Source organism: Nomascus leucogenys, chromosome 5 (genome assembly GCF_006542625.1).
Source record: "Nomascus leucogenys isolate Asia chromosome 5, Asia_NLE_v1, whole genome shotgun sequence".
In the NCBI taxonomy this organism is placed as follows: domain Eukaryota; kingdom Metazoa; phylum Chordata; class Mammalia; order Primates; family Hylobatidae; genus Nomascus; species Nomascus leucogenys.
Window position 1 is genome coordinate 42,254,165 of NC_044385.1, and position 24,130 is coordinate 42,278,294.

Here is a 24,130-nt window from a genome sequence, read left to right on the forward strand (position 1 = left end):
GGGAGGCTGAGGCGGGCGGATCACGAGGTCAGGAGATCCAGACCATCCTGGCTAACACGGTGAAAACCCGTCTCTACTAAAAATACAAAAAATTAGCCGGATGTGGTGGCAGGCACCTGGAATCCCAGTTACTTGGGAGGCTGAGGCAGGAGAATGGCATGAACCGGGGAGGTGGAGCTTGCGGTGAGCCGAGATTGCGCCACTGCACTCCAGCTTGGGGGACAGAGCAAGACTCCGTCTCCAAAAAAAAAAGAAAAGAACTACTCTCTGCTTGTGTTTCTCAGAGACATCAGACATCTTAAATACCACGTATCTCAAATCAAATTCATAATCTTCTCCCTCTAACCTCTCCCTCTCCTGATGTTTCCTATCTCAGTGATTGGCACCATCTATTTAGTTTCACAGACCAAAGCCTGGGTATATCTTTGGCATATCCCTGTTCTTTACCTTCCATATCCATTGTGTCACCAAGACTTACTGAATTTTCTACATGTTTCCTCAGATGTCCATTTCTCCATCTTCACTGCTCCAGTCCAAGCTGTCATCTCCTAGTCCTGTATAATACAGGTTGAGCATCCTTAATCCGAAAATCAGAAATCTGAAATTTTCCGGGATCTGTAACCTTTTGAGTGCCAACATGATGCTCAAAGGAAATGCTCATTGGAGCATTTTGGATTTTGGATTTTCGGATTAACGATCCTCAACTAGTAAGTATACATAATGCAAATATTAAAAAAAAAATAGAAATCCAAACACTTCCAGTCCCAAGCATTTTGGATAAGGGATACTCAACCTGTAGTAGTAAACTCATTATCTACTCTTGTTTCTTTCCATGTTCTTCTCCATGCTGCTATTGAAGTAAAACAAACCTACTGAATCTGGTTATGATATTCCTGTTTGAAACAAATTGCTCTTAGGGTAAAGAACAAAATTTTTAACCTGGTCTACAAGGCCGTTTGTGCTTTGGCATCTATATAACCCTATAGCCTCATCTCATGCCACTTTTTTAGACTTTTCTGTTTTCTAGTCACATTGACTTTTTAAGTTCTTCCAATAGACCATGCTTTCCCCTGGCTCAGAACTATGATGTATAATTGGTAACTTTTAATACATATTATAAAATGGAATGTCTATTGTTAGAGAAATGAATGTATCAATATTTTTTAGTAGATACCTCTAATCCTAAAAGCGTAATGTTCTGTGCAGCATTCTTTTCTTGAAAAGTAAACTGTCTGTGAATTATTGCAAATAAGCACAAGCATTTTCAGTTATAATTTGTTCCTTTTGAGATTGTATCACACATCTCAATTTTCCCTGAAGTCAGTAATAAAACAAACACTTATGAGCTACATTTATTCTATTTTAAAGTAAGACAACATTTTCCATTATAAATTTAAGCCGTTCTATTTTTTTAAGTGCTGCAGTATGGAGATAGGAAGGAAACGTAGGAAATGTCTTATTTAAAAAACAAAACAAAATAATTAGACTTTATGTGAAAGTAGTGACTAATCAATATAAGTGGAAGCTTCCATTCTGAAGATAGTCAAGATGTTTTATAAGATTTCAAATCACCTTCTCCAATTACAGATAAAAACAAATCTTGGATATTCTCACTTGCGCCAATGCGCCAGAGCAGAGCTGTGTTACTAAATTGATTTATTGTATTCAATTGTGAGCAGTTGGGGGAGATTATTGCTTGGTTTTACGTGATAGGTTTATTGTTGTATATTTGTTAGTAAAGGTTTTTTGTAATTAAAATATAGAATATCTTATTCTATAAGATTTCTGTTTGTAAAATGAGAAATTGGTTTTCTGTTTATTTCTGACTGTAGAAAGAGAAATTGTTTTGTTCATTTCCAGTTCGAATTGTATTTAATCACTTAAGTAACTTTAACAGGTATTGCTCCATGTAACCATATATGTTGTAATTACTGATTTTTTCCTTAATTTTTAAAGTCAGTATAAAAGATTAAACTCTACAGAAGAATGCAATCAAGTGATGGCTTTTCCTTTAGAATTTGAATATGGAGGCTACAGGAACAGATGAAGTTGACAAGCTAAAAACCAAATTTATATCTGCTTGGAACAACATGAAATATAGTAAGTATCATGTTTTAAAAATTGTATAAATCCAAAGAAATATTTGGCAATATTTATCATTTTCCCTCTTAAGTCACTGACAATTTCTTGAGAATAAATGGCATACTTTACTTTGAATGAAATATTTCTATAAGGAATGTAGTTAAAAATATCTCCTGAAGAAAGAGCCAAGTATCATCATAAACATTGCTTAGAAACTCAAGCATACGATGTGGTCTCCTTTTTTCTTTTTTTTGAGACTTAGTCTCGCTCTGTCACACAGGCTGGAGTGCAATGGTGCAATCTCAGCTCACTGCAACCTTTGCCTCCCAGGTTCAAGTGATTCTCCTGCCTCAGCCTCCTGAGTAGCTGGGACTACAGGTGCGCACTACCACACCTGGCTAATTTTTATTGTATTTTTAGTAGAGATTGGGTTTCACCATGTTGGTCAGACTGGTCTTGAACTCTTGACCTCATGATCCGCCCACCTTGGCCTCCCAAAGTGCTGGGATTACAGGCGTAAGCCACTGGGCCTGGCCTTTTTTCCTTTTTTTTAAAGTTGCTAGAGTATATTAATATCCTCATGTCTTGTGTAATTTTTTTTTTTTTTTAGCATTGTAAAGCATATAGAATTTATTCAGGTGATGATAATACCTTGGCTTTTCAGATACAATTTCAGGCAGCCTCATCTCTGTGCCAGGAAATAAGCAAAATAGGCCTCTTCCCACACAAAACAGACTGTAAAGTTCATGCACTGATACCTCCGATTTTTCTCTTAGATATTATTTTTAACCTAGTTCCTTTTGATTTGCAAACAAATCTAATAAGGAGTATATGGCTATTTTTGAAGCCCACCTAAGATGGAGAAGTACTTGGGCAGAACCAGCTTCAACAGGAAAAAAGCTCATATTCATAAAATAAGTGTGAAAACAGAATTCAGTAAAACCCCTTGATAACGCAAATTCAGGAAAAACACAATTGGCAGTTTAAATTATGTACCATAAGAACATTGTGAGAACTTGATAAAGACTATTATGAGCTATCTGAAAATAAATTAAAATTTTTTCTTTCTTATGTCCTTTAATTGGATAGTTTTTAAAATGTGTTTAAAATTCTTTATTTGAAACTAGCATAAATTGCCTTTATTTCCAGTTCATTGTCCAAATATTGTATTTTGCAACTGTTGTCAAAAATACACATCCATAAGTAATAATCGATGGTTTGAAATTAAATAAAAGAAAATGCTGCTAGACTTTTAGCCTGAAATCTTTTAATTACAAAACGTTTTCTTTTCTTTTTTTTTTTTTTTTGCTAGGTTGGGTGTTGAAAACAAAGACGTATTTTAGTAGAAATTCTCCTGTATTATTGCTTGGAAAATGTTACCATTTTAAATATGAAGGTAAGTACAAAATTTGTAAACCATTTAAAAATTTTTGTAGAAATCATCATGTAACTTTTTATTATTTTATTTCTAGATTAATCTACTTTTGCAATATTTCTTTTAAGTATTTATATTTCTTTTTTTATATATGCTTTTATTTTTCCGTGATTACAAACACAACTGAATATCAAATGCACAAAGTAAGAATTATACGGGGGAAAAAAAAACCAGATACATTCATACCACCTTTTCAAGGCTATTTCCATCCAGAATAACCTTGGTTTGCCAGGGCCAATAGAAAGAAGTCACAAAATCGCCTTTAGTCAAATCTGTGTGTTTGCTTTCTTTTATAATTCCAATACCTCCATCATCAATGACTTGAGATAGCTGCCAAGGTGTTATATAATCAGTGCCAGTGTCTTCATTCATTCTACAACAAAGGCTGTCACTTCACACTTGGAAGGTTGCACAGCGGCCAGGCAGAGGCACTCCTCACTTCCCAGACGGGGCGGCCAGGCAGAGGCGCTCCTCACGTCCCAGACGGGGCGGCCGGGCAGAGGCGCTCCTCACGTCCCAGACGGGGCGGTCGGGCAGAGGCGTGCCTCACTTCCTAGATGGGGTGGCGGCCGGGCAGAGGCGCTCCTCACATCCCATACGATGGGCAATCAGGCAGAGACGCTCCTCACTTCCTAGATGGGGTGGCGGCCAGGCAGAGGCTGTAATCTTAGCACTTTGAGAGGCCAAGGCAGGCGGCTGGGAGGTGGAGGTTGTAGCGAGCTGAGATCACGCCATTGCACTCCAGCCTGGGCAACGTTGAGCATTGAGTGAGCGAGACTCTGTCTGTAATCCCAGCACTTCGGGAGGTCGAGGCAGGCAGATCACTGGAGGTCAGGAGTTGGAGACCAGCCTGGCCAACACGGCGAAACCCCGTCTCCACCAAAAATACAAAAACCAGCCAGGCGTGGTGGTGTGCGCCTGCAATCCCAGGTATTTGGCAGGCCGAGGCAGGAGAATTAGGGGAGCCCGAGGCAGGGAGGTGGCAGTGGGCCGAGATTATGCCGCTGCACTCCAGCCTGGGCAACAGAGGGAGACCGTCCGGAAGGAAGGAAGGAAGGGAGGGAGGGAGGGAGGAATTTGTATTTCTTATAGGCCATAATATATTACTATGTTGTTTGGGTTTCTTGTTAACTACTTGAGGATAAGGACCTTGTCATCTTTTGTTATATCCCCATAATTTTGGACTTATAGTATGAGTACTAAGTAAATATTATTTGAATTGATATGTTAATATTCTTTGTCACATTCTCTGATAATTAAAAGTGTCACCTTAGTTAATCTAAAAATGATAGTTTTTTTAATTCTTAAGGATGTTTCAGTATCTGAAATTGACTTTACTTGATGGTTTTGAATTTCTACGTATACTAATTCTTTAAATAATTTTCTTATATTTTCTTTTAATAATTCATGTCACTCATTGGGTGCCAGGCACCATGCTGGGCTCTTTAGGAAATATCTTTAATTCTCACAACAAACCTACAAGGTAGATTCAGGTATTCTCATCTTGTGAATGTGAAGGCAGGAAATTTGAGAAGTTAAATAATTTGTCCAAAGTCACATGGGTATTAAATGGCAGAGCTGAAATTTAAACCAAGACTATGTCTCTAGTACTGGCGTTCTTTTAAATATACATCCTTGCTTGGTTTTGTGTTTTGTGTGTGAGAAAGAGAGAGAATGAATATGTGTTACAGTATGTTGTTATCATCGCTTTTCATTTTTGGTTGACCTATTTTGGTATATCATTTATTAGCAATTTTCTAAAACCTTGTAAATGGCTTGTAGTAGTAACAGCTAACATTTATAGAGTATTTATAATGTGCCAAGTGGTATTCTAAATAATTTACATGTATTAACTCATTGAGTCCTTACAACAGTCTTGAAGGATAAGTAGGAATTTGATCAAGAAGGAATGCATTTTAGGTAAATAGAATGGCATGATGAAAGCAATAGCAGTGAGATATTAAAGGGCATATTTAGGAGACAGAGAGATGTCCAGTTTAGCTATGGTAGGAGATAATTCTGAAAAGGACCAAATTATAGAGGAAATCTTGAGTGCTGTGCTAAAGAGTTAGGTCATTTTTTTTTTTTGTGGGGGGCAGAGGACAACCACAGCAATACATATGGTTGAGAGTGTGGATTTATATCTATATGTCTGATGCATATAAGCATTTTAAGTGATATTATTTATGATTTCAAAAATTAAAAATTTATTAGAATTATTCTTAGGATAGCATTATATATATATATTTTTTGGAAGAAATACTTTGAAAAATCAAGTGATGAAAAGTAAATGATAAAGAAGCTATGAATGAGGGAAATAGAAGACTTCTTTTCTGGAGTAGGATTGGGGATATAGGAAAGGAGAAAGGTGTGGGAGGAGGGGATAAGAAAAGAGAGAGAGCCAGAAAGGCAGCCGGAGGGTGTATGTCCACTGAGAGGTTTCCTCGTTATTGTCCCTGATCTTCAGTAAAGTCAATTAAGCTCATGAAATACTTGATGTAAGAGGAATTTTTCTGGAAAAAGGTGAAATTTGGCATCTGAGATGAAAAAAACAACACATTATCATCGCAAGAGCTAGAAGCACATAGGACCATGAAACCTTAAGCTGTGAAGAATTAGCAGAAACCTTAGGGCTAGCTTTGCCTTCTACATGTCATGTCATTTTTGGTTCAAACAAGTTAGTACTAAGTTTTCAGAAGTAGGAGATGGGGTACCCAGCTGGCTTCTTAATTACAATGATTATTTTTGAGCAATGAAATGAAAAATTTCATTTAATTATTTTTGGTAATCGTTTGTTGAAAACATGCTGGCTAGGACATGGATCGTGCCCAGAAGGAGCACATCAAAATCATAACTGAATATATGCTTGTGAAATCATAGGAATTATATATATTAGTTTCTGCCCCCTGTTCCTGACTCAGAGCTCCGAAAACTCTTATAATATCCTGAGCGGTAGGGGTGCTAGGAACGTCTTTTGTTCTAGTGTTTGGTCTTTGATCCCAGTTCCTAACACAGTTGGTAAAACTCTTACAATTTGCTGAGTGATGGGGGTGATGGGAGTGTCTCCTATGGAGCTCCTAAATCCCTTGGAATTTCCTGGGTGATTAGAATGATCTTTTGTTCTAATGAGGTGACTCTGTGGGTTTCTGGATGGCATCTTGTCACCAGAAAGACCAAGCCATGATTAGAAGCTTGGAACTTTCAGCCCCATTCTCAATCCTCTGGGGAAGGGAAGAGGAGATTGAGTTGATAATTTATCATGCCTGTGTGATGAAGCCTCCATAAGAATCCCTAAAATATGGGATATGGAGAGCTTCTGGATTGGTGAACACATCCACCTCCTGGGAGGGTAACGCACTCCTTCAACTCCTAATGACTTCATGGGAGCAGAAGCTCCTGTGCTTGGGACCCTTCTAGACCTTTCTCTGTGTACCTCTTCATCTGTATTCTTTATAATATCCTTTGTAATAAATGGCGAAATATAACCAAGTGTTTCCTTGAGTTCTGTGAGTCATCACAGCAAATTACCAAACCTGAGGAGGGGATAGTGGGAACTGCTGATTTGTAGCCAAGTGGGACGGAAGTATGGGTAATCTGGAACCTACTTCTGATGATTGGCATCTGAAGTGGAGATTGATCTTATGGGACAGCCCTTAACCTCTGGGGTCTGTGCTAACTTCAGGTAGTTAGTTCATAATCGAAGTATAGGATTCCCAATTGGTGTCTGGAGAGTTGGAAAATCGGTTGGTGTGGGAAAAACCTTCACACATTTGGTGTCAGTAGTGAAGTGTTGAATGTAGACTAAAAGGAAGTGTTTTTCCACTTCATGCTTTAGAAAGATAACTGATGGTAATGTAAAAGAATTGAAAGTCAGTAGACAGGACATGATGATTTTGATATAGGGCAGTGGATCTGGAAAAGAGAGGATGGATTTGAGATATTTTAAGGTAGGATCAACAGCATCTGGCAGATGATTGGATTTGGGGTCTTCAGAGACAGAGAGGAAACAAAGATTTAAATATCTCCATCTTGGATGATAGTGTTGGTAACCAAAAGTGGTGTACTAGAGGAAGCCTGAATTTTAGGGGGAAGATAATTTAAATTCGGATATGTGTTATTTGAGGAAGGCTGTGTGGAAGTGAAGGATAGACATATTGATTTGTTAGGTTTTTTTTTTTTTTTTCCAGCAAGGTGGGCAAGGTGGCATTTAAGGCCAGTAGATAAGATCACATTGATGGAAAGTATAGGTGGAAAATATCTATCTTTAAGGATATACTAAAGAAGAAGGATCAGTGAATTAAACTGAGAAAGGAAAGGCAATATATAGCATAAAATTCATAGTAGTATACTACTGTAGAAACCAAAGGAAAGACATTTGCAGAAAAAGGGGGTTGTACAAAGTGTATAAATGCTTAAAAGAGATGGAGCAGGAAATAGCCTGAGTAGAGGGTGTAGGGTCTGGCAATGAGAAATTACTGATGACTTTTGAGAGAGCATTTTTACTAGAGTGGTATAAATAGAAAAGTAAAAGCAGTCATATTAACAGCAGCTAGTCTACATTTACTGACACTGTGATATGTGCTATTTGCTGTGGCTACATGATATGTGCTAAAACTAAATTGCATTGTTTTATAGAATGAATAGTTATTTTTTATATTCTGAGGCAGTGTCTTGCTCTGTTGCCCAGGCTGGAGTGCAACAATGTCACAATCACGGCTCACTGCAGCCTTGACCTCCCTGGGCTCAAATGATCCTCCCACCTCAGCCTCCCAAGTAGCTGGGACCACAGGTGTGTGCCACCACACCCAGTAAATTTTTTATTTTTATTTTTTGTAGAGACAGGGTCTCCCTATGTTGTCCAGGGTTGTCTCAAACTCCTTGGCTCAAGTGGTCCTCCTGTCTTGGCCTCCAAAGGACTAGGATTACAAGCTTGAGCCACCGTGCCAGCCAAGAAGAACTTGTATAAACTATAAAACACAGTCTATAAAAGGGAAATATTAATCAGTTTGACCAGATAAAAATATCCACATATTTATACAAATATGTATAAATATACATATATAATAAATATATGTACATTATAGTGAATGTATATATATGTTTATATACATATGTGTATATATACACACGTATATTTAAAAATACTTATGTATATGTATACACATGTATATATAAATACGTATAGACGTATATAGTGTATATAATATATAATAGTCTACAATTATAATTATATAATATAATTATAATGTATACTTATATAATATACCACTTAATATAATACAATATAATATATAATATAATATATGATAATTATAAATATATAATTATTATATATTTATATATGATTTTATATATATAATGTATCCATATATACATATATGTATATATATGTGCATGTGTGAAGATGTATCAGGAAAGATTAGTCTCCAAAATAATAAAGAACCACAAATGAATATGCAATGAATATGAAAAACTTGAACAACCCAAGAAAAATGAGCCAAGATTGTGAAGAGGTGCTGTTTAATTAGAAACTTGAATGGCCAAATACAAGAAAATGCATATTCTGGTAATAAAGGGAATGCAAAATAAAATGAGATACTATTCTTACTTATCAGATATAATATACACAAATTTGAAGGTTTGATGATATCAAGCGTTAGCAAGGGTATAAAGAAATAGGAACTGAAACATTACTGGTGGGAGGGTAAATTGGTCTAACCCATTTGTGAGAAATTTGAGAGTATCTAGAAAAATAGAGAATATGTTTAACTTATGACCCAGCATTTCTAAGATGCTTAAGTATTTACAGAGAAGTTCTCCATATGTGTGGAAAACACATGTACAAGAATTTTATTGTCGCTTTAATAAAAAGTTGGAAACAAGTATTCACAAGAAGAGGATTAGATGAATAAAGTTATTCATTCATTCCACAATTATTTATTGAGAGGTTACTATGTGCCAGGCACTGGGGTTGCTGCTAAAAGTATGAAACACACAGTCTTTACTCTCAAGAAACTTACAGTCCAACAGATGAGAGACATTAAATAATTAGAAAAATATTCACTTTGGTGAATTTCTAGTTCTTAACACATGTCTAGAGTTTACTGCCCTGCCTTGTCAAGACTTTCTTTGTTGCCTCAACAGAAATATAATATTCTCTTCACCTCATTTAAGATATTTTAATGCTAACATTTTCTTTTTGTCATTACAGACTTAATGGCTTTTCACATTTACTGTATGTTGGTTGATCTCAACCAATAATCTTTTGATGCTCAAATTGTCGTGACATTGGCCAGTGGAAGGTCCTTTGAGATTTGCTTCTGTATCTTTCAACAAAACCACATTAATCTTAGGAAACATCTTGTTTTCTTTCAAACCACACGTTCAGACCCACTTTGTACTTTTCAGTATCAGATAGGAAGCTAGCAATTTCCCATTGAGTCCTTGTTTTTTTTTTTCTTTTTCTTTAGAAGAAAAAGTGTTAGAGACCATAATCTGAGTGCAAAGGTGCTTTGTGGGGATGATATTGACCCAGGCCTTTTCAGTGGACAAGCTAGAACCGATAAATGTTTTCAGTGTCTGTCTTACAAAGGCATGAATTCAAATTAATATTTGAAATCTATTTCTAACTGGATCATATTCCCACTTAAATTCTTGATTCTTTAATATCTCCTTTTCTGTCATAAAGAATTTTTTAATAGTTACTTTTGTTTTGCTAAGGATTTTAGTGAAATTACTGTAGCTGGAGCCACTCATCTCTCATTTTCTGTGGCATTTATCTGATAGTTTCGTTCATTTGTTTCAGTTTCCTTTCTATTTGAAGGCATTGACATTCTGATATCTCACAAGTCTAAGTGCTTAGAAGGTAGCAGCTTTCAGCCATGGTGGTTTTATATCACTACTACCCTCCGAGTCATCTACAATGAATTTATTCATAAGAATTTAATACAAGATTCTTAAACTTGATTCTGTCTCTATTATTTAATTTCTAGTAATATTAGAACATGGTTGCAAAAATTAGATTATTTTAACAATGCTGAATCTGTCCTGATTTATCAAGCTTTTAAACATATCTTCCTACCTTTCTGAGCTACAAACTTATTTCCTTGTATTATGCAGTTTTTCCTTCTCATTATATCATGCTGTGCACTGTTATGTCGAGGTATATGGTATATAAATCCAAATGGCCCTCCTAGTATTATCTAGACCAAATACCAAAAGTAAAAAAAATTTCTTACAATTTCTCTGTGAACTGTCTATGAAGAAAACAAGTAAGAATTTATTTTATTTTTAATAAGCCTCATCTTTCCACAGATTGCATGCTATCACCTGGCTAGGATTTTTTCAGGGTTTCTCTTAGATGACCAGGACATGATGGGCCTTAGAGCCATTAATTAAAAATTAGAATTTAGGGCTATCTCTGGTATACCCATTGTATCTCAGGGACCAAAATGATTTAACATCTATCATTGTGGATTTGTCTATTTCTTCCTGAAGTTCTATCAGTTTTTGCTTCCTTTATAGTAATTCCTACTTAACGTCATAGATAGGTTCTTGGAAACTGCAACTTTAAGTGAAACGATGTACAGCGGGTCCTCAACATCCTTTTGTTCAACTTCATTTCATTATAACAATGAAAAAAAAATTGATTTTATTGTACATCATTTTGCTTAAAGTCACAGTTTCTGAGAACCTATTGACAACATTAAGTGAGGACTAACTGTATTTTGAAACTCTGTTGCTAGGTACATAAACATTTAGAATTATTATTGTTTCTTAATGAATTGACTCCTTAGTAGTTATGAAATGACCTTCTTTATTCTTGGTGATATTCTTTGGTCTGAAGTCGATTTTGTCTGATATTAATGTAGCCACTTCACAGACACACAACAAAAAAAGAAAATTTCAGGCCAATATCCCTGATAACATCGATGCGAAAATCCTCAATAAAATACTGGCAAACCAAATCCAGCAGCACATCAAAAAGCTTATGCACCACGATCACGTTGGCTTCATCCCTGGGATGCAAGGCTGGTTCAACATACGCAAATCAATAAACGTAATCCATCATGTAAACAGAACCAATGACAAAAACCACATGATTATCTCAATAGATGCAGAAAAGGCCATCGATAAAATTCAAAACTGCTTCATAGTAAAATCTCTCAATAAACTAAGTATTGATGGAATGTATCTCAAAATAATAAGAACTATTTATGACAAACCCATATTTTGCCCATACTGAATGGGCAAGAGCTGGAAGCATTCCCTTTGAAAACTGGCACAAGACAAGGATGCCCTCTCTCACCACTCCTATTCAACATAGTATTGGAAGTTCTGGCCAGGGAAATCAGGCAAGAGAAAGCAATAAGGAGTATTCAAATAGGAAGAGAGCAAGTCAAATTATCTCTTTTTGCAGATGACATGATTGTATATTTAGAAAACCCTGTTGTCTCAGCCCAAAACCTCCTTATGCTGATAAGCAACTTCAGCAAAGCCTCAGGATACAAAATCAATGTGCAAAAATCACAAGCATTCCTATACACCAGTAATAGACAAACAGAGAGCCAAATCATGAGTGAACTCCCATTCACAATTGCTATGAAGACAATAAAATACTTAGGAATCCAACTTACAAGGGATGTGAAGGACCTCTTCAAGGAGAACTAGAAACCACTGCTCAAGGGAATAAGAGAGGACACAAACAAATGGAAAAATGTTCCATGCTCATGGATAGGAAGAATCAATATCATGAAAATGGCCATACTGCCCAAAGTAATTTATAGATTCAATGCTATCCCCATCAAGCTACCATTGACTTTCTTCATGGAATTGGAAAAAACTACCTTAAAGTTCATATGGAATCAAAAAAGAGCTCGCATAGCCAAGACAATCCTAAGCAAAAAGAACAAAGCTGGAGGCATCACACTACCTGACTTCAAACTATACTACAAGGCTACAGTAACCAAAACAGATATATAGACCAATGGAACAGAACAGAGGCCTCAGAAATAGCACCACACATCTACAACCATCTGATCCTTGACAAACCTGACAAAAACAAGAAATGGGGAAAGGATTCCCTATTTAATAAATGGTGTTGGGAAAACTGGCTAGCCATATGCAGAAAACTGAAACTGGAACCCTTCCTTACACCTTATACAAAAATTAACTCAAGATGGATGAAAGACTTAAACTAAGACCTAAAACCATAAAAACCCTAGAAGAAAACCTAGGCAATACCATTCAGGACATAGGCATGGGCAAGGACTTCATGTCTATAACACCAAAAGCAATGGTAACAAAAGCCAAAATTGACAGATGGGATCTAATTAAACTGAAGAGCTTCTGCACAGCAAAAGAAACTATCATCAGAGTGAACAGGCAACCTACAGAATGGGAGAAAATTTTTGCAATCTCTCCATCTGACAAAGGACTAATATCCAGAATCTACAAAGAACTTAAACAAATTTACAAGAAAAAAACAATCCCATCAAAAAGTAGGTGAAGGATGTGAATAGACACTTCTCAAAAGAAGACATTTATGCAACCAACAAATATATGGAAAAAAGCTCATTATCACTGGTCATTAGAGAAATGCAATCAAAACCACAATGAGATACCATCTCACGCCAGTTAGAATGGCGATCATAAAAAGTCAGGAAACAACAGATGCTGGAGAGGATGTGGAGAAATAGGAACGTTTTTACACTGTTGATGGGAGTGTAAAGGGAGTTCAACCATTGTGGAAGACAGTGTGGCGATTCCTCAAAGATCTAGAACCAGAAATACCATTTGACCCAGCACTCCTATTACTGGGTGTATACCCAAAGGATTATAAATCATTCTACTATAAATACACATGCGCATGTATGTTTATTGTGGCACTATTCACAATAGCAAAGACTTGGAACCAACCCAAATGCCCATCAGTGATAGACTGGATAAAGAAAATGTGGCACATATACACCATGGAATACTATGCAGCCGTAACAAAAGATGAGGTCATGTCCTTTGCAGGGACATGGATGAAGCTGCAAACCATCCTTCTCAGCAGACTAACACAGGAACAGAAAACCAAACACTGCAGGTTCTCACTCATAAGTGGGAGTTGAACAATGAGAATACATGGAGACTAGGAGGGGAACATCACACACTGGGGCCTGTCAGTGGGTGGGGGACTAGGGGAGGGATAGCATTAGGCGAAATACCTAATGTCAATGACAGGTTGATGGATGCAGCAAACCACCATGGCACGTGTATACCTATGTAACAAACCTGCATGTTTTGCACTTTTTATTCCTGAACTTAAAGTATAATAAAAAATATAGCCACTTCAGCTTTCTTTCGCTTAAAGTTGCATCGTATATCTCTTTTCATCCTTTACACTTAATCTATTTGCGTCTTTACGTTTAAAATGTGTTTCTTATAGGAAGTACTAGCTGAGTCTTGCTTTTTTTATCCAGTCTGATAATCTTTGCCTTTTAAATTAAGGTGTTTAGGGCCAGGCACAGTGGCTCTCAATGCCTATAATCCCAACACTTGGGGAGTCCAAGCCAGGTGGATTACTTGAGGATGGGTGTTTGAGAACAGCTTGACCAACATGGAGACACCTCGTCTCAACTAAAAATACAAAAATTAGCCTGGCGTTGTGGTGTATGCGTGTAATCCCAGCTACTCAGGAGGCTGAGGCACAAGAATCGCTTTAACCCTGGAGGCAGAGGTTGCAGTAAGCCAATATTGCACCACTGCACTCCAGCCTGGGTGACAGAACGAGACTCTCTCAAAAACTAAAAATAAATAAATAAATAAATAAATAAATGAATAAATAAATAAATGTGTTTAAACCATTTACTTTTAATATGATTATTGATAAAGCTAGGTATAATCATGTCATTATTTGCTTTCTATTTGTTAAATCTTTTTTTTGTTCTCTTTTCCTCCCTTTCTACCTGCTTTTGGATTGAGTATTTTTATGATTCTCTTTTATCTCTTTTGTTGTCTTATTAGCTATAACTTTTTATTGTTATTTTAGTGGTTTAAGGTTTATAGTATACATCTCTGACTTATCACAGTCTGCCTTCAAGTGATATACCAAGAACCTTACAGTATACTTCACCTTCTCCCTCTTGGTCTTTACGATATTGTTGTCGTACATTTTACTTATTTATATGTTATACACCCCACACATTTTACTTAATATGTTATACACCCCATAGTAAATTACTATTATTTTGGTTTAAATAGTCAAATACCCTTCAAAGAAGGTATCATGTTTGGTTTATTCATTCCTTTGTGTGAATCTGTATTTCCATCTGGACCAGTGGTTTAATCATGGCCCAGTGCAGCCTGAACCTCCTGGCCCAAGTGATCCTCATCCTCACACTTTGGCCTTGCAAGTATCTGCACCGCACCTGGCTAATTTTTTATTTTTTGTAGAAATGAGGATCTCACTATGTTGCCCAGGCTGTAGTGCAGTGGCACGATCTTGGCTCACTGCAACCTCTGCCTCCCGAGTTCAAACGATTCCCTTGCCTCAGCCTCTCGAGTAGCTGGGACTACAGGTGCCTGCCACCATGCCTGGCTAATTTTGTATTTTTAGTAGAGATGGGGTTTCACCATGTTGTCCAGGCTGGTCTTGAACTCCTGACCTCAAGTGATCCATCTGGCTCAGTCTCCCAAAGTGCTGAGATTAAATGCGTAAGCCACTGTGCCCAGCCAGAATCTTCCTGTTATAGCCTCCCAAAGTGCTGGGGATTATAGATGTGAGCCACCACACCTGGCTAAGGTTTCTTTTAATGCAGGTTGGCTGGTGATGTCTTCTTCCAGCTTTTGTGTATCTGAAAAAGTCTTTATTTTGCCTTTATTTTTGAAAGGTGTTTTTGCTGCATATAGGATTCTGAGTTAATGATTTTTTTTCTTCACTACTGTAAAGACGTTGCTGCACTATCTTCTTTTGTTTCCAGTGAGAAATCTAATATCATCCTTGTCTGTGTCCCCTCTTCAAAGAGTTAATTATGTATAGAATATAGGATATTATTACTAATAACAAGAGTATTGTTGATAATACCTTATATTAGTTAACTCTATAGTATGTAAAACATTTCAGCATTCATTCTAACTTGATTTTCATAGGCAGAATAAGATTTATCTTTTAAAATTAGTAAAAAAGGATTAGAAAGATTGTGACATACTTCACATCTTTTTTAAATTATTATTTATTTATTTATTTATTTTTAGACGGAGTCTTGCTCTTTCACCCAGGCCAGAGTGCAGTGGCGCGATCTCGGCTCACTGCAAGCTCCGCCTCCCGGGTTCATACCATTCTCCTGCCTCAGCCTCCCGAGTAGCTGGGACTACAGGCGCCCGCCACGACGCCCGGCTAATTTTTTGTATTTTTAGTAGAGACCGGGTTTCACCGTGTTAGCCAGGATGGTCTCGATCTCCTGACCTCGTGATCTGCCCGCCTCGGCCTCCCAAAGTGCTGGGATTACAGGCGTGAGCCACCGCGCCCGGCCCCGTACTTCACATCTTAAGACAGTAATGATAACGTTTGTTACCGTTATAGACATTTCTCTGGTTCCTTAGACCGTATGTTTATTTTTTAGATGAAGATAAAACGTTACCTGCAGGATCGGGATGTACAATAGCGGATCACGTAATTGCAGGAAATGTAGAAGAATTTCGTAAAGATTTCATTTCTAGAATATGGCTGACCTACAGGGAAGAATTCCCACAAATAGAAGGCTCAGCTTTGACAACAGACTGTGGGTGGGGCTGCACATTGAGAACTGGCCAGATGCTCTTGGCTCAAGGACTCATACTACACTTTCTTGGTAGAGGTAAATCAAATTTCTGTTTTTTTGTTTTTGTTTTTGTCATCGATATTTTTCCATTTGAATTCCAGCTTACAAACTGCATGAAATTCCCTGAGGTTAATTTCTTGACTGTGAGATTTTCTAAGGAGTTGTAACTAATTTGGTGTATTGCATTTTTTTTGAACTGGGTCAGATATGACTTATATGTAAACTTTCCTGATTCCCTTTTCAAAAATGCAGGTTAAATATAGCTGTTATTCTTGGTCACCATTATGAGTTAAGTTAGTTCAATTTTTAGTACCCTTTGGATTTTATTGTTGTTACTGTTTCTTTCCTTTTGGTTGAAATCTGGATTATCTCCAGTTTAGTTAAGTCCTGGGCAGGTTAATAACAGTGACTTTGGGGAGATATGTAATATTTTTTAAATTTTAAGAGACTTTACTCTGGTTTGTTTATTTTCTCCCTGCATGTCAATAATAGTTTAAAAGTATTTTTATCTTTATTAGTGTGATTATACTCTATTAAATCGATTAGACATACTCTTTCAAATTAAAAAAATTTTTTTAGCAATAGGGTCTCACTCTGTTGCTCAGGCTAGAGTGCAGTGATGTAATCATAGCTCATTGCAACTTCGAACTCCTGGACTCAAGCTATTCTCCTGCCTCAGCTTCCTGAGTAGCTGGGACCACAGGTGCATGCCACCATGGTTAGCTAATTTTTAAATTTTTTTGTAGATATGTGGTCTCACTATGTTGCCCAGGCTGGTCTTGAACTCCTAGGATCAAGTGATGCTCCCACCTTGCCCTCCCAAAATATTGGGATTACAGGTGTGAGCCACTGTGCCTGGCACTAGACATATTCCTAATAAGGTAATCATGCAGTTTTAGACCCTAAAAAATGTCATTGATACTTAACTTACATATATATGTTTTTCCTAATGTGCCACCTTTGTGTTAGTCCATTTTTAATAATGTGTACATTTGTAGGAATATTTTAGTTTACAATTTTAGGATATCATATTTGATTATTAAATATTGTCAGATTTTTATAAGTGTTAAGACAGTATCCCTACAATGCATGGCATATATTTGGTAACTTTTTTGTAGAGATTATTGATGAGATTATTTAGACAGAATGTTTATTGAAGAATGGTGTTGAAAATGTAAGGAAAATAATTTTTAAACTGGTTTTCTGGGGTGATTTATTTATAGTCTTGTGCAGTCATGGGCAAGGATTGGAATATTTTTCAGTCCTCACTAGATCTCTGAATCTATGACTTATTTTGTTAACTTAAAATTACATGCATGTTTGGGGATTGTCTTGTTCTTCAGAACAGTGACATAATGGATAGATTTGATTTTTCAAGGTCTTTGATCTTTTATGATTTCATTTATTAACTATTAGAGAATTGTTATTACTCTGTTAATAATGATTAAGTTATTCTGAAGAAACGTACAGGAAAATACTTTGAAAAAAATTTAAAACTTCCATGGTCAGACTTCTATTTTAACATATAATCAAAACATCCACTTTCTGAAGATATCTTCTTATGAGTATCATAAATGTTAGTAAATATGTTTATTGTGCCTTTGGGTAGTCAAGACTGGATGTTTGATAAGCAGTCTGATAATGAAATACAAAAGTCTTTATCTCAGCACTGTCAAAGAACAGAAAAAAGACCATCTGGGATTGTCCTTTTTTACCCAACGTTACTATTTTTTCTTTCTTTTGTCTTGTATTTTTGTAATTTTTTTCTTGATTATATGAAATTTTGGAAACTACAGAAAAGTACAGAGAATAATACCATTAAGGTATAAACATCATTGATATTTTGGCATATTATTGTCTTGTACGTTTGTTTTTTAAGCAGTTTTATTGAGATACAACCTATATACCATAAATTCACTCATTTCAAGTGAATAATTCAGTGGTTCTTAGCATAGTTATAGAGTTCCACAATCATCACCATAAATCTAATTTTAGAACATTTTTATCATCCCTTGAAGAAGCCTTGTACTCATTAGCAGCCACTCCCAGTACCTCTCCATAAGCAACCATTAATCTACTTTTTGTTTCCATGTATTTACCTATTTTTGAATTTACTATCTTAGTAACCCAAATGACCTTAAATGCTACATATTTATTTTAGTAGAATTGTTAAAGTATCTATTTAAAAGATCTGAACACTTTGCTTTGGAACTACTATAGCTTGGACCTGGCCTGATGCTTTGAATATTGAAAATTCAGACTCTGAATCATGGACTTCCCACACTGTCAAAAAATTTACTGCATCATTTGAGGCATCACTTTCAGGGGAAAGAGAACTCAAAACCCCAACAATTTCTCTGAAGGAAACAATTGGGAAATATTCTGATGATCATGAAATGCGAAATGAAGTTTATCATAGGAAAATCATCTCTTGGTTTGGTGATTCCCCCTTGGCTCCTTTTGGCTTACATCAACTAATAGAATATGGAAAGAAGTCTGGGAAAAAAGCAGGAGATTGGTATGGACCAGCTGTGGTTGCTCACATTTTAAGGTAAAATTGTTTTAAAATCTTTCTTCTTGTGACAAAGGTCCTCAGGATCAAGAGATACTGATTTTTGCAATGTGTATATATAATTGGAACTTTAAAAGTCTAACTGTATGAGAATGTTCATAAAGACGCTTTCATTTGCCAGCAGGGAAAAAAGAAGATGTATTGCGACTCTAGTTACATTTAATTTATTTACTGACAAATTTTTCTTCTCTTTCTCTTAGGTATAGACATCCCAGGTCTCTTTCTAACCAGGTTTTCATTAGAATACCTTATTGAAATGCTCTAAACACTAACATCTCTTTCAACCTTGGAACATGCATAACATTATAGTTTTTTTTAATAGTGTAACCTGGGGGCTGTAATGTACTGATAGTGTAATGAAATGTCAAGAGCTAAAATTGATGTTTTCAGCATTTCTTTGCACACATCAAATTCTTGTGAATTGTAAATGTATGGCACTATTAATATTGTAATTATATCATGGTAAAAGTAAAGGATCTGTGACATTCAGGATAGTTAGAAAAAAGTTGAAAGTCAAATTTCACTTTACTTCAGCTTTTTATGTACCATTTATTTTGATACCAAGTTTTTAAAAAAATTATCTTATTTGTGTGTGTATCCCGTTTTTGTTATAAACTAAATCATTAATATTTCATATAAGTATAGCATGTTGTGATTTAAATTTACTCCACTTAAAATCATATATAAATTTGAAGTCATTACAAAGCATTTTTTTGCATATTAACATGCTTCTATATTTTATAGGCCAGATGCTTACAATTGGAAAGTATTTGCCTAATGTTATTAATTTGATTGTTAATAATATATCAATTCCAACTTGGTATGACATTTATAAAAGCATAATCATAAAAGCATAGTCTCTACCCTTCAAGATGTTCTCTACTCCGGGGGACAGCAAACTTTCTGTGAAGTGACAATAGTAAATATTTTAGGCTTCACAGGTCTTGTAAAGGTTTCTGTTGACCGTCTTTCCTCTCCCTCCAGTCCCTTAAAACTGTCAAAAACCATTCTTAGCTTGCAGATGGTACAAAAACAGGGCACAGGTTGTATTCAGCTTATGGGCATAGTTTGCCAGTCTTTCTTCTACACTAACACATGGGAACATGAATAATAGGGCATTTTCAATTAAATAATTACATATATAGTTAAATAAAATTATATTTCCACAATTTGCATAATCACCGTTTACAGATGTTGTGATTTTTTTTCACATCATGTACACCATTGAGAACATTATACTTAGGAATATTGTTTAATTTACAGTTTTACTTATATAATTTCAATACTTGAAATTAGGAAATTCATTTGTTCAGGTCTTATAGGTTTTTGAATGAAGGAAAAAAGTCATGCTGTTGTTTAAAGAACGAACAGTTTCTTAAGTGTGCCAGAGGACAGACACAGTAATTGACTCCCAGTCAGTAATCTAAGTTAATTTGCAGCAAATCTTGCAGCATATTCATACCACTGGTAAGGTGAGTGGTTGAGAGAAATCCTTCTTTTTGGAGGGAAGGGAGTAGAGCTTTATACCCAATAATTTTTTAAATGTATTTTGTAATTTGTGTTTTAATGTTCTTTGAGTAATTTAATATTCAACTTTGAAAATTTTAATCTGATGTCTGATACCATTCAGATAATAGTTTTTGACAGCAGATACTATGAGTTAAATAGGAAAGTCACAAAACTGCTGGCATTTTTTCCTTCTTAAATTAAATCTTTAGTTGCCAATAGAAAATGTTCGCATTTTGAAAGATATTGCTTGTTATTTTCTCAGAAAAGCAGTTGAAGAAGCAAGACACCCTGATTTACAAGGAATAACGATTTATGTTGCACAAGATTGTACAGGTAAGGAATGTATATAATTCTAATCTTTATTTGTTTTATTTGGTCATACTTTTTATATGTGTTTAGCTTATCCCAGTAATACTGTAAATAATTATGAAGGTAGGCACCATGTCTTATACATTTTTGTTCCTAAATGTAAGCACTTAATAAAAATATTTTTTGATTGAATACATATTATGAATTTTTAGTTGCGATATTAAGTTCTCAAAGAATTTCAGCATTTCAAATAACTACTTTAAAAGAGATAGGCAGGAAAATTTAACATAGGTATATACTTGGGCTGCATGTATGCTGGGTACTATTTCATTGGTGGATGTGTTTCAAGGAAAGAAAATTCTTAGTGTATCTTATGAGGAATTGAATATATTTCTCACTAATACTTCAGTAAATCATCTACTAATGATGCAGCTATTGTCCAGATTCGCTTTATTTTATTGTTTTGGGTCTTCTTTTTGATGATCACTCTATACAGGTTGAGTATTTTTTATCCAAAATGTTTGAGACCACAAGTGTTTCCGATTTTGTATTTTTGGGACCTTTCAATATTTGCATTTACATAATGAGATATCTTGGGGATGGGACTGAAGTCGAAACATGAAATTCATTTATGTTTTGTATACTCCTTATACACATAGCCTGAAGGAAATTTCATACACTATTTTTAATAATTTTGTGCATGAGACCAAGTTTTGACCATGTTTTGATTGCAACCCATCACATGCAGTCACATGTAGAATTTTTCACTTGTGAAAAATGCTGTGCTCTAAAAGTTTTAGATTTTGGATTAGGAATGCTCAACCTGTAGTAATTTTGAAACTTTGTTGCGGATAAAATAGACACCTCAATTCTTAAAAAAATAAAAATGGCTTAGCCACCTCATGCTGTTAAGTGTTTTTCTTACAGGAATACTGTTACAATGATAAAATATGTTAATGTTTTAGAAAAGTTAAGTATACTTTAATCATGTTTTAATACAAGGGTATCTATAAAATGCTTAAGGTTACACTGATAACCACCTAGTGTTTGTAGTATGTAATAATAGTTACCAAATATTCATGTGTTTTTGTTTGGCCTTGTAAAGAAAGACCAATATCCATAATTATAGCCATATAAAAAGAAAAGGTCTAAATTTTCAGATAAGTATATGAGTTTTGCAGGTACTATGTTTGTTTTTCAAGTAGGAAGTCTTGAAAAACATTTGCTGTGTTAAATAGTTCTAATTAAGCCTAAGGATGTACCTAAACAAGTAATCATTAAATAAATGCATGAATTTACCTTTTGTGCTTTTATTGACACAGTCAGCCTAGATATTTGTTACATATAATTAATTAAGCAAACATTACAGTGTTCCTTGTTATAGAAATGGTTTGTGTAATTTGAAGTAGTTCTTAAAATTTTTATCATTCATGTTTAAGACTCCTAAAGGGAGAACTTGTATTTGTATAATTTTGATAGACTATGGGATTAGGAATTAAGTGAGACCAGACTCTTATCAATGATTTTTTCCCCCTCTATCTTCATTAGTGTTTTTAAAGGTTTTGTTTTCTATTTATTTTCTCTTTTTCTTATTCTGTGTTGTTTTCCTTTGTAATTGCATCTATTTTTATGGCTTTAAATACTTAGGACTATGTACTCTATACTAGGACTTTTAAAAATACATTTTTAGAGCCGAGCATGATGGCTCATGCCTATAATCCCAGCACTTTGAGAGGCCGAGGTCAGGGGATCACTTGAGCCCAGCAGTTTGAGACTAGCTTGGGCAGCATGGTGAAACCCCGTCACTACAAAATATACAAAATTTAGTTGAGCATGGTGGTGACATGCCTGTAGTCCCAGCTACTCGGGAGGCTGGGGTGAGAGGATCACTTGAGCCCTGGAGGCAGAGTTGCAGTGAACTGATATTGTGCCACTGCACTCCAGCCTGGGCAACAGAGTGAGACTCTGTCTCAAAAAACTACATTTCTAACCCTACCTGAGTCAATATGTGATAACTTATATTTTCTGCCACCTTTCTAATATCTCCACTTACGTATTCTACAAACACTTCAAATTCAGCATGTTTAAAAGTACACTTACTGTTTCCCTCGGTCCCACCCCTTTTTCTATTTTCTCTTGACTAATAGTGGCATGTCCACATATGTACTCAAGTAGTAAGTAGAACCCACTTATTCTTGACTGCACTTTCATTGCTTATATTTAGTCAGTCAACGCTTAAGAAAATGTTCCTGAAATCTGTTCTCTCATCTTCATTCTCGTTGATTTAGATTAGACCCTTATCTCTTGCTTGGACTTTAGCTTGATTTCCCTACCTGTCTCTCTTCCCTTTTTTGGTCCATCTGATCAAAAGAAACTGATCATGTCCCTTTATTTAAAAACCAATGACTGCCCATTAACTAGTCTTATGTTATCTTGGCATATGAAGCACAATGAAGTCCTTTATAATTTGTCCCGACCTACATTTCCAGCATCACCTTCTAACACTATCTTCCATACACAGTACACTAAAGTGTTTTCCGCCCTCAGGCCATTCCTTAGACATGGTGTCATTATCTTTTTTCCCCATGCCTTTGTGCATATTATTGCCTCTGCTTGGAATGCTCTTTATTATTAGAATGCCTCTTGTTAGGTCTTATTCATTCTTCAAGAACACGCACAAAGGTTACACCTTTGGCAGTCTTTCCCAACTCTCGTTAGGCAGAATTAGTTTACCTTTCCTCTATGGTCTGTAACATTTTGGAAATACTTCTATTAAATATTGTACTTGTAATTCACTTGTGATATCACCTTGTAATTATTTGTTTCTTGTATATAATATCGATGATTGTTGAGGTAGCAGGTATAGAAGTAAGGTATCAGAATCATTTGGTTGAGATTCGCTGCTGTAATGAGCCTCTGTTACAGAATTGGACTATGTCACAGACCTTACATATATATTGGAAGTGAAGGAAAGACACCAAACATTTGGGCTAGACAGTCTTTGAAGTCAGGATCTTATTTATTTTATACCTCTCTAGTGTAGAACACATCAATAAATAGCAGGTCCTCAATAAATGTGTGTTGAATGAAGACGAAGGGTAAGAATGCAATCTCTATCCCGATGAGGGAGAACTGCTGTGGCATTTTTGTAGCTTTGGTTTCAATTGACTATGGAAGATAGGGAAGTTAGGTGAAGAGAAGAATTTGATAGCTCAGTCTAAATTTGGAATTTAAAGGAAAGAACTGGGAGAGAAGTGGTAGAATTTCCTATTTGGCTCAAGATCAGAAGAGTTTCATTCAACTGACAAGGAGTATGGGTGTAAAGTATGTTTTGAATAAAACTACTTTAATTTGGATAAAATAAAATTTTGTCTGTATTTGCTTCTACCAAATCCTACTATTTTCTCTTGAACTGTG

The 24,130-nt window shown here is 35.6% G+C and overlaps 1 protein-coding gene across 5 annotated transcripts in view; it reads left to right on the plus strand.

Moving 5' to 3' along the window:
* Positions 1 to 24,130, plus strand: part of ATG4C (autophagy related 4C cysteine peptidase) — an 82,826-nt gene that overhangs the window by 17,655 nt on the left and 41,041 nt on the right. For 3 of the 5 annotated variants that reach the window (XM_003265168.2, XM_003265169.3, XM_030812937.1), the window contains exons 2-6: positions 1,957 to 2,100; positions 3,395 to 3,478; positions 16,126 to 16,359; positions 18,544 to 18,874; positions 20,667 to 20,737. In XM_003265168.2, coding sequence (XP_003265216.1) covers positions 2,025 to 2,100; positions 3,395 to 3,478; positions 16,126 to 16,359; positions 18,544 to 18,874; positions 20,667 to 20,737 — 796 coding nt within the window. In that variant the 5' untranslated portion in view covers positions 1,957 to 2,024. Of the gene's footprint in view, positions 1 to 418; positions 708 to 1,956; positions 2,101 to 3,394; positions 3,479 to 16,125; positions 16,360 to 18,543; positions 18,875 to 20,666; positions 20,738 to 24,130 lie in introns of those variants that run through there. The other 2 variants (XM_030812936.1, XM_030812938.1) reach the window with 2 other exon arrangements.